The sequence below is a fragment of the Otolemur garnettii genome, unplaced genomic scaffold, assembly GCF_000181295.1.
Source record: "Otolemur garnettii isolate 467f Iridium unplaced genomic scaffold, OtoGar3 scaffold00044, whole genome shotgun sequence".
Classification (NCBI taxonomy): domain Eukaryota; kingdom Metazoa; phylum Chordata; class Mammalia; order Primates; family Galagidae; genus Otolemur; species Otolemur garnettii.
Window position 1 is genome coordinate 2,684,978 of NW_003852439.1, and position 11,495 is coordinate 2,696,472.

At 42.1% G+C, this 11,495-nt stretch overlaps 1 protein-coding gene across 1 annotated transcript in view; it reads left to right on the plus strand.

Annotated features, from left to right (window-relative positions):
* The first annotated feature begins 5,487 nt into the window (after window positions 1-5,487).
* COQ7 (coenzyme Q7, hydroxylase) overlaps window positions 5,488-11,495 on the plus strand; it is an 8,548-nt gene continuing 2,540 nt past the window's right edge. The window contains exons 1-3 of the mRNA XM_003790710.3: window positions 5,488-5,598; window positions 9,648-9,826; window positions 10,991-11,105. Coding sequence (XP_003790758.2) covers window positions 5,526-5,598; window positions 9,648-9,826; window positions 10,991-11,105 — 367 coding nt within the window. The 5' untranslated portion in view covers window positions 5,488-5,525. The remainder of the gene's footprint in view (window positions 5,599-9,647; window positions 9,827-10,990; window positions 11,106-11,495) is intronic.

Genomic DNA, 11,495 nt, shown 5'->3' on the forward strand with positions numbered 1-11,495 from the left:
AGTTTATGTAAGCGTTTGGAGATGTGGGTTGCCGTTCAGCCAATAATCTCACCAGCCCAGGAATGTGTACCAAGCCCACCTGGAGGCTGGTTTCTTAAAATGTGTCCATATTTTTAAGGGCTATCATTTTCCTACGCTTACAATTTTAAACGCATATGCCTTTGTTTTACAAAGCATGCAGAATATCTAAGATTTCTGTTACAGTAAAAGCCATATGCAGTAAATACCTCATCACGAGCTTACCGGAAATTGATAGCTCTGAACCTTTTAATAAAAGCCTAAGTTATTGTTTAATGTAATCACTTTTCATTTTAATATCTTCAAAATCTTTTTCAAAGTACTGTAGTTTTGTAATGGACTGTTTGAGCCTTTCTTCCATTATTTTTCTTTCAGTGGCTCTAAACCTTTCCTGGGGAGTAGCCTGGAATTTAAAGTTGGGGGCCGGTGTTAGAAAGCTGCCAGCCACTATTAAGAATAATCCCCACCCTACTTCCATTCCTCAGAAATGACTGACTCCTTGTTCCAAAGACCAAAGATAGTATTCTTGTCCCTTTGCCACAACTGCTTTCTTGTTCTTCCACAAAGATAGTATTAGCATGGGATAATTACCTGTGAGACCAATGAGCCTTTCACTCTTTGCAGTCTTGTTAAAGTCTGTAATTGTCTACATCTAATATCTGGTATCATGAAATTCTGAATAACTCACAGTTCACCCAACCTTACTTTCAAAACAAATTCTAATTGTACATATTTCAGCCTAGTGCCTTTATAATACAATGTTCTTGCCTTCAGTGTGCTGCTGAAGACACTTGAATTTTCTGTTTATCTGTGTGTGTGTAAGATGTACACAATGAAAATGTATGGCTGTTTTCTTTCCCTATTATAAAAGTGATACTGAAACATGCTAACTGTATTAGTTTTAGCTATATGCTGCTAATTTACATACCTCTTACTTGAATTTTTTATATGTTTTGGTAACTTTAATAACTAGATGATGTCTGTATTATTTTTAAAGTACAGCTCTCTAACAAATGTGCATTAAAACTACTGATTAAACAACGTCTTAAAGGTTTTAAAATGTGACTGTGATTATTTTGAATTTATGGAGGCTTCTTGTTAGGAATCAAGTGATCATGGAAAACAGTAATAATTTGTTGAGTTGTTTTTTGCTTTTTCCTAGAATCAAAGAGAAGAAAAAAGTGTTTAATGCAATTATCAGATGCGTGCCCTTTTTTTGAGACAAAGTCTCACTTGGTCACCCTTGGTAGAATGGATCACAACTCACAGCAACCTCAAACTCTTGGGCTTAAGTGATTCTCTTGCCTCAGTCTCTCAAGTAGCTGAGACTACAGGCACCTGCCACAATGCCCAGCTATCTTTTTGTTGTTGTTTTCATTGTTTAGCAGGCCTGGGCCAGGTTTGAATCTACTAGCTCTAGTGCATGTGGCTGGTGCCCTAACCACAAAGCTACAGGTGCTGAGCCCAGATGCGGACTTTTAAGATTTCTTGGCTCTGAGGCCAGGTGAGATATCCCACACCTACAATCCTAGCACTCTGGGAGGCTGAGGAGGGAGGATTGCTTGAGCTCAGAGGAGTCTGAAACCAACTTGAGCCAGAATGAGAACCCGTCTCTAAAAATAGCTAGGTGTTGTGTTGGGCACCTGTAATCTAGCTTCTCAGGCGGCTGAGACGAGAGGATCACTTGAGCCCAAGAGTTTGAGGTTGCTGTGAGCTATGATGCCATGGCACTCTACCCAGGGTGACAAAGTGAGACACAGTCTCAAAAAATAAATAAATAAATAAAAGACTTCTTAGCTCTGTTGAAGCCAGAGAATTACTTAGTCAAACAGATAAGTATGTGTGGCTATATGTGTAAAATAATGTATATCTGAGATCCCACCTTTTCCCTCCTTAATAACATCTGAAGTTATTTCCATATAAGCAACTACCTCATTATTTTGAATGGCTACATAGCATTCTGTAGCATAAATGGTATACTTACTTCATAACCATTCCAAGGCTAATATATACTTAGGTAATTTTCACCCTCTCTTTCTTTACAAACACTGGAAACTGAAAGTTTGAAAGAACCTGCAAACCCTCTCTGTCTTGCCCCAGTCTGCTCCAGGCCCTTGTTCCTAAGGCGGCTTTATAGGCTCACACAATCACAGAATATTCTTATCCCAGCAAAGAGAAGAATCCAGTTTGCATTAACTCTTAAGTTGGAAGAGTAAACTCTTGCAGCTATAAATCTGATTGTAACTACCCACTTATATAAATATCAGAGAAGAAGGGAATTAATTTTGCCAGGGTGGCATTACAAGGTTTGACTCTTGGGAAAAGAACTTCTGAATGTATTTTCTTTATACAGGGTGTGGCTTTACTAGTAAGTTCCATGTGGTATATTTCCAATGCATGGGATGTGCTCAGGACATGGAATAGCAGGGTTTCTTGTTTAATTGTGTGATTTTGTACTAGTGTCTTCACTTCTCTGACCTACAGTTCCCCCCTTTTTTTTGGAGACAGAGTCAGAGTCTCACTCTGGCACCCTGAGCAGAGTGCTGTGGCATCATAGCTCACAGCAACCTCAAGCTCTTGGGCCCAAGATATTGTCTTGCCTTAGTCTTTCTATTTTTAGTAGAGTCAGGGTCTCGCTCTTGCTCAGGCTAGTCATGAACTTGAGTTCTATTTCATCTTTAAAATGGAAAACTAATACATATAAGGTTGGGTGTGGCGGCTTTTGCCTTATAATCCCAGCACTTTGGGAGCCTGAGGCCCAGGATGATCACTTGAGGCCAGGAGTTTGAGACCAACATGGGCAACATAGTGAGACCTCATCTCTATAAAAAATTTAAAAATTAGCTGGGTGTGGTGGTGTACAGCTGTAGTCCTAGCTACTGGGGAGGCTGAAGTGAGAGGATCACTTAAGTCCAGGAGGTTGAAGTAGCAGTGAACTATATTAGTGCCACTTACTTCAGCCTGGGTGACAGAATAAGGCACTGTCTAAAAAAATAAATAAATAAATGAGATATATACATATATGTGTGTGTATATATATATACATACATATATATGCACACACACAATTCATTTTATTTTCTAGTCTTGAATTAAAGAATAACAAGCTTTTTCTTTTTGAAATTTTGTCATAAAAATATTATAGAAAATCAAAAACTATAGAAAAAAATGAAATCACTCATAATACCATAAATAGACATCTATTGTTAATCTTATTTTTTTTTTGAGACAGACTCACTCTGTTGTCCTTCATCGAGTGCCCTGGCATCATAGTTTACAGAAACCTCAGACTTAAGTGATCTTGCTTAGCCTCCCAAGTAGCTGGGACAACAGGCACCTGCCACAACACCTAGCTAATTTTTCTATTTTTAGTAGAGAGAGGGTCTCGCTCTTGCTTAGGCTGTTCTCAAACTCCTGAGCTCAGACAATCAACCAGCCTCAGCCTCCCAGAGTGCTGGGAGGATTACAGGTTTAAGCCACAACACTTGACCACAAATGGATAATTTTTAAATGTTCCCTTGTTTTACATTTTGTTTCCAAATTTTCCCAGCAAGAAATAACTAGTACAGCTATAAATCTTCATCAACATTTTCTCCTTAGGAACAGGGACCTAGAAGTTTGATTATGGCAAAGGTATTGAACATTTTAAGGCTTTTGAGAGCCAGATTTATGTTCTCAGTAGCCTTAGCTGAGAAAGTTACGTCAGCCTTACTAAATATTAAGTATTTGGGCTCATCTTAATTTTAAATTATTACAGTGTTAATTTGAACACAGTTTTACAAAAACTAGAAATTCAATTATTTCACACGTTTTGTATCCTAAAATATTTTACAATGAATTCTGATAGGCTGGGCACAGTGCCTCAAACCAGTAACCCTAACACCCTGGGAGGCTGAGGTTGGAGGATCACTTGAGTTTAGGAGTTGGAGACCATACCTGAGGAAGAGCTAGACCTCAGCTCTTCTAAAGAGAAAAATTAGCTGGGTGTCGTGGCAGGATTCTACAGTCCCAGCTACTCAGGAGGCTGAGACTGAGGTATAAGGATCACTTGAACCCAGGAGCTTGAGGTTGCTGTGAGCTAGGCCAAGGCCAGCATTCTAGCCTGGGGCAGTAGAGTGAGCCTCTGTCTCAAAAAGTAAATAAACTCGAATGAAGTAGATAAGTAATTCAAGGGTGTAGAGAGTGAAAGGTCCCTTCTCACAATCCCAACAAATATTAAATGTTTTGTTTTTATACTTCTCCCTTCTTTCCAAATAACAATAAAACCCCACCCCAACTTGTCACAATATAACATGCACAGCAAAAATATAGTGAAGTGGATACAAAAATAATACATGTTCCTTGTGGAAAATCTGAAAATAGAGAAAAGGACTAGGAGTAAATTTAAAGTCAGCTTTCACCCTACCACCTAGAGATGACACTATTGACCATGTGGAGAATTCAATTTCAGCACATAACTACAGCATCTCAGAGTGACAGGGCCGTGGCATCACAGCTCACAGCAACCTCAAATTCCTGGGCTCAAGCTGTTGCAGGAAGATGAGGCCCAATGGTGAGAAAGAACACCCAAACACCATGTTTGTAAGAGGAAGGGCTTTATTCATCTGCCGGTAGCTTAAGGCATAGATTTCAAATGGCTGTGCTCCTTGACTGGCTTGGTCTTTCCCTTTTTATTGACAGTCAAAAAGTTCCATGCCACAGGTAACCTTCTCATTGGCCAGTTTGAATCAAGCGGGAGATGCTCGTCTAGCCCCTACAAAACTACAGGATTTCACAGAACTTGGAAATTTCCAGGTTCCAGGAATTTAAGCCTACAAATTCCCAAGAGCTGAGTCACCATGGAGAGGACCCTGCAGGTGCATCCTTGCAGTTTCCCTGAGAAGACCTGTTCTCCCAGACCATGCCCTTCTCGGGGATCCTCTCTCAAAGCGATTCTCTTGCCTCAGCCTCCCAAGTAGCTGGGACTACAGGCGCCTGCCACAATGCCCTGCCATTTTTTGGTTATAGTTGTCATTATTGTTTGGCTGGCCCAGGCTGGATTCGAACCCGCCAGCTCTGGTGTACCTGGCCGGTGCCTTAGCCACTTGAGCCAACTTCAATTATTTTAAAGTGGATGTATGATACAAATAGAGAAAACTCTCTATGTAGGTAAAGCAGAAAATACTATGGCTCACTCAATAAGTAGTTCCCTTATGGTCTTCCTTCCCAAGAACTTAGGTGAGAAATTAAGACCCCATCCGAATCTTGGAGAGTTATTTAGCATTCTCAACTTCTTGGCCACCTAAGGCACATTATCACCGTTTCCCCGGTGATTGACAGTGACCATATCCAATAGCATCTTCCTATTTGCCCTTACCAACCAATCGAACGGAAGCAGGGGCTGGGGCGCTTCCACCCGGGCCAGGGAGGGTACCGTCTTCCTTACGCCTGCTGTGCATCATCAGTTCGCGCCAAGGGCACGATTGGCTCCCCTCATTTAACTGAGCGGCTGCTTTGTCGGCCTGGCAATGAATTGCGCTGGGGCGGTGGCGGCTCCCTCCCTGCGGTGGCTTCGTCTGGGCATCTGGCGGCCCCTTTCAGGTACAAAGGGACCCGCGGTCGTTGTTACGTGCTGAACTGACGAACTGAGGCATTTTCTCCTGAAGCTTGGGTCGTAGAGGTCACGTTGGATACGTTTTACGTCACTGGCTTGCGACAGAGAGTGGCTGCGTCCCTTAGTTGCGGGGTGGAACCTGTGGTACGCGGCGGGAGCGAGGGGCTGGAGAGGATTGGTTTTCGTCGGTGACTGTTGGGGTGTCGGGTCAGAGTGGGTGTGTTGGGGAATGACCTAACTGCGCACCTGTGCAATGACGTCGCTGCGGCTGTGTTCGGGGTTCCGGAGCAAGGACAGTTGGCGACAGTGAAAGTTCAGAGTCCGCAGAGTGTCTCCGTGTAGTCTTTTTCCCTCGGCTTTGCCATACAAAGTGTAGCCCGACAACCATCAGCACCAGCTTCTTGCGGGCGCCTGTTAAAAGTGCATTTTCTTGGGCCCCACCCCTGACCTACTTAAGAGTTGGTATTTTAAGACTTTCGGGTCATTTGTATGTACTGTAAACGTTGAAAACGTTAAGTGCAGTGGAAGGAGCATCGAATTTGGGGCAGACAGACTTAGTTTTGGATCTTGGCTCCTGCTTTCTGAGCTGCCTCGGAAAATGGTTATGAGGTTGTCGTCTCAAATCATTGGTGTTTCACCTTGGGAATTTTTACTTTCAGAATTGCCTGAAATTTTGATTACTAAATATGGTTCTTGTATAACCATGTCCCATTTTAAAATTAAATAATTTGGCTCGGCGCCTGTAGCTCAGCGGCTAGGGCGCCAGCCACATACACCAGAGCAGGTTCGAATCCAGCCCGGGCCCTCCAGACAACAATAACTCCAACCAAAAAATAGCCAGGCATTGTGGTGGGTGCCTGTAGTCTCAGCTACGTGGGAGGCTGAAGCAAGAGAATCACTTAAGCCCAAAGAGTTTGAGGTTGCTGTGAGCTGTGATGATGGGTTACCTCTACCCAGGGCGACATAATGAGACTCTGTCTTAAATAAATAATTGAATAATTTCATAGAATCTAAATCTTTAGTTGGGTGCAGTTGTTCCCTCCTGTAATCCTAGCACTCTGGGAGTCCGAAACAGGTGGATTGATCGAGCTCACGAGTTTGAGACCAGCCTGAGAAACAGTGAGAACCCCGTCTCTACTAAAAATAAGGTGGAAAAATACTACCCTGGCGTCGTGGCAGACGTCTGTAGTCTCAGCTATGGGGGAGGCTAAGGCAAGAGGATCCCTTGAGCTCAGGAGACGGAGGTTGCTGTGAGCTATGACGATGTCAGGGAACTCTAGTCAAGACCAAGGACCAAACAAAAACTAAATCCGTATGGTAAATGGATAATTACCATACTGGTAATGGTAAATTAGAATTGCCTGCCCCAAATGGATGAGTAATCATAAAAATCACATTGAAAACAAAAAGTTATAAGATTTTTATAGATAGTATAACAGGGCTTGAACCCAAGACCATTTTTCTGTTAGAAAGGGAGATTAGTGTTAGAAGGGCGTTGAGGATATACCATCTGTAAATGGAAATATCTTCCCTGATGAAATCAAAAGGATTGGAAGAGAATTTTATGATTTTTATTTTATTTAAAAAAACTTTTTTTTTTTTTTTTTGCCCCAAGGTAGAGTGCTGTAGCTTCATAGCTCACAGCAACTTCAAACTCTTGGGCTCAAAAGATCCTTTTGCCTCAGCCTCCCAAGTAGCTGGGACTACAGGTAGATGCTACAACACCAGGCTAATTTTTCTGTTTTTAGTAGAGATGGGGTCTTGCTGTTGCCCAGGGTGGTCTTGAATGCCTGAACTCAAGCAATCCACCTGCCTTAGCTTCCCAGAGTGCAAGGATTATAAGCATGACCCACTGCACTTGGCCAAAAATGAATTTTAACACTCTTAATGTTGAGCCAATGAGCATAACAGTAAGAATCACTCATTTTTATTTATAAAGTTATTTTGCTTCCTATATCTCATTGTATCCTCATAACTCAGAAAAATTCTATTATTGTATGTTTTCCCTTAAAAAAGAGACAGCCTGATTATTGCCAATTTTATATGTAAGAAATTTCAATTCTGATTTATCCAAAGTTAGAGTTAGAGATGAGACATGCATTTTATGACTCCCCTTGTCTATGCCTCTTTGCTTAATGTGTGGCATTTAAAACACTACCTGCTATAAAAGTTCAAGTGCAGAACCACCCCAAATTTCAGTGTAACCCACACTATCATTTTGTGTCCAAAGCACTGAAGCCTTTTTAATGAAAGAGCCACAGATGTATCCAAAATGAGTTTTCCCCCCTACACTGTCATGTTAGTCACAGCATACAAGCCCTGAAAATGTTTCTCAGTGCTACCACTGCAGGTCGAAGCTAGCGTTATAGATTAAATGACCTCTGGGTCTCTGTTTCCATGTTTGTAAAATGAGGTGAATTACATACCTAAGCATCCTACAAAACTCTTCTGTTACAGGGAAGAGAGAGCTTTTGAGATACCCTAATGTAAGTCTCAGAGAATATAATTAAGGAGTTATGATTAAGATATTTTTTTAAAGGGGAAATCTAGTCTGTCCTGAAAAAATTTTACATTTTGAATGTGAGAGAAATGTAGCTGAATTGTTATTGGACCATAATGAGGTGAAACCTAAGCTCTGAGGCTGCAGTCTGAAAGTTAAATGCCAGTGATTATGGGTGTTTTAAGGAAACTTTCTGTAGTTCTCAACCTTGGCTACAGAGATGATTTGTGCAAGAGGTTTTTATTTTTTTATTTTATTATTTTGAGACAGAGTCTCACTATGTCACCCTCAGTAGAGTGCTGTGATATCACAGCTCACAGCAACTTCAAACTCTTGGGCTTAAGGGATTCTCTTGCCTCAGCCTTCCAAGTAGCTGGGACTATAGGTGCCCACCACAATGCCTGGCTATTTTTTTTGTTGTTGAGGTCGTTGTTGAGGTGGCCTGGGCTGGATTTGAAACCGCCAGCCTTAGTGCATGTGGCCGACGCTGTAACCACTGTGTTACAGATGCTGAGCCTGCAGGAGATTTGTGAAAATATCAGGATCAGCTTGGTGCCTGTAGTTCAAGCGGCTAAGGCGCCAGCCACATATGCCAGAGCTGGCGGGTTCAAATCCAACCTGAGCCACCAACAACAATGACAACTACAACCAAAAAAAAAAAAAAAATAGCCAGGTGTGGCGAGTACCTGTAGTCCCAGCTACTTGGGAGGCAGAGGCAAGAGAATCGCTTAAGCCCAGGAGTTGGAGGTTGTTGTGAGCTGTGAGGCCACAGCACTCTACCCAGGGTGACAGCGTGAGGCTCTGTCTCAAAAAAAAAAAAAAAAAAGGAAAAAAAGACTCAGTATCACACACACACCCCCTGCCGATTGATTAGGGAGAAGCATTGTGTTTTTGAATGCGCTACTGTACAGCCTGGCTAGGGAGAAGCAGGTTGGGAGGGATGGGTGAACTGTAGAACCACTCCCATCTAGAAGCAGCTGCTATATTAACTGTTAAGAAGACAGACAGGGTTTCCAGATCTTCATACACTTAAAGTGAAGCAAGATTTTCAGATCTCTCTTTTTTTTTTTTTTTTTTTTTGAGACCAATTCTCACTTGGTCACCCTTGGTAGAGTGAGTGCCTTGGCAACTTAGCTTACAGCAACTTCAAACTTTTGGGCTCAAGTAGTCCTCTTACCTCAACCTCCCAAGTAGCGAGGACTATAGGTGCCTGCCACAACACCTGGCTAGTTTTCTTTTAGAGATAAGGTCTTGCTCTAGCTCAAGTTCGTCTCAAGCTCAAGTAATCCAATCCGCCTCAGCCTTCTGGAGTGCTGGGATTATAGGCGTGAGCCACCACACTGGGCCAGAAATTCAGATCTATAGGTAAAATCCTCTGTTTTAATACTGCATGTTAAACAGAATATATTAATGGCAAATGCAGCCCACGAGGAGCTTACTTGTGACCTCAGTCCTAAAGTGCCCCTTTCTTCTGTCTGTAAGAGAAAAACCTCAGCTTTACTGGAGAGTAATGAAGAATGAACACTTGTATTTCAGCTTATGGAAGAAGAATCAGTGTCAGATTTTATAGTTCAAGAATGACCTTAGACACCATCAATCGGGCAGCTGTGGATCGAATAATCAGGGTGGATCATGCAGGCGAATATGGAGCCAACCGCATCTATGCTGGGCAGATGGCTGTCCTGGGTCGTTCCAGTGTCGGGCCCATCATTCAGGTGGGCACTGCCTTGTCTCTCTCAGCCTGGCCTGCTCAATGGGTGGATCTGAAGGCCTTCAAATCATGAATCACATTCCCAAGGGGGATGCATGCTGTTGTCTCCCAAGAATGAACAATTGGTTCTTGAGGGAAACAGGGAGTGAAAAGCATTTTATTCTTTTTCTTTATAAAGTATAGGTAGATATATACTGCATAAACAAACCGTATCTGTGGTATTAAAACTTCATGGCAGGGGCAGGCCATAATGAAAAAAAGGTCAAGAAATACTTCATTAGGTGAAAGCACCATGCGCTGAGGGGCTTAGTCCTACCCCATGGAGCACCAAGGGAGATTCTGTATACTGAGAGACAGTGGAAGGGCCTAGAGTTGATAGTCACATAGACCTGGAGTCATATTTCTGCTTTTTGCCACCTGCTATCTGTGTGACCTTGTATGTCATATGACCTCTCTGGGTCTTCACTTCTCTATACACAAAATGGCCTGATAATGGCCTGGGTTTGGGTGAGGAGTAAATGGGCTCGTATAGAGCAACTAACACCATGCCTGGCCTATAATAGACAAGTTAGTACAAGTTTGATTGCCTGCTCTGAGTCCTTCGGCAAGTTATTTAACCTCTTTGTCTTTCACGGGGCAGCTGAGTGGATTCAGTGAGTTGCCTGTGTAACACCATTTGACAGCACCTGGCACTTAGGAGGTGCCATCGAAGTGTTAGCTGTTATCTTTCTCCCTTTTTCCTTTGATGTAAATGATACTAATATTCTAGTAATATGAAAGGAAATCACCCAATCTCTATATTTTGCTCTTTTGATTTTGCAATGGGTTAAATGTCTCATTTTTCATGTTTATGGACCCTTTTCATATAATAGGCACACTGGTGATGTGAGTCTTCTGCCAGACCTGGTCTTATCTGGAATTAAGATAACTGGCTCATCTTTTGGTTTGTTGATAGTCTCTTTCCTGTATCAAATGTGCCTTTTAGTCTGAAATTTTACTTTTTTCATTGATGTTTTGAGGGGAGTGGAGGAGACAGCAATTCCCGTCATTTTCTCCATTTCTGGTTTGCTTTCTGCATGTCACAGGGATGGGCCATATAGCTTCCTCATTGCATAGCAGGAGGCCCCTATGGAATTCTTACATGTCTTTATTTTTATGTTTTTTGCAGAAAATGTGGGATCAAGAAAAAGATCATTTGAAAAAGTTCAATGAGTTGATGGTTACATTCAGGGTACGGCCGACAGTTCTGATGCCATTTTGGAACGTGATGGGATTTGCACTGGGTGCGTGTCTGTATGGAAGAGCTTATGTGAGTTTAAGGATATAGGATGATTAAATCATTCAGGTACCACTTTCACAATTTTTGCTCTATCTTCTTACATCCTTGGTTTATTTATTTACTTAATAATTTTCTAAAGGCAAATTGACAGCTTTTATTTTGCTTCAATTTATTTATTTATTTATTTTAGAGACAAGAGTTTCATTTTGTTGCCCTGGGTAGAGTGCTGTGACATCACAGCTCACAGCAACATCCAGCTTTTGAGCTTAGGCAATTCTGTTGCCTCAGCCTCCTGAGTAGCTGGGACTACAGGCATCCGCCACAACACCCAGCTATTTTTTGTTGCAGTTTGGCTGGGGCCAGGTTCAAAACCACCACCCTTGGTATGTGGGTC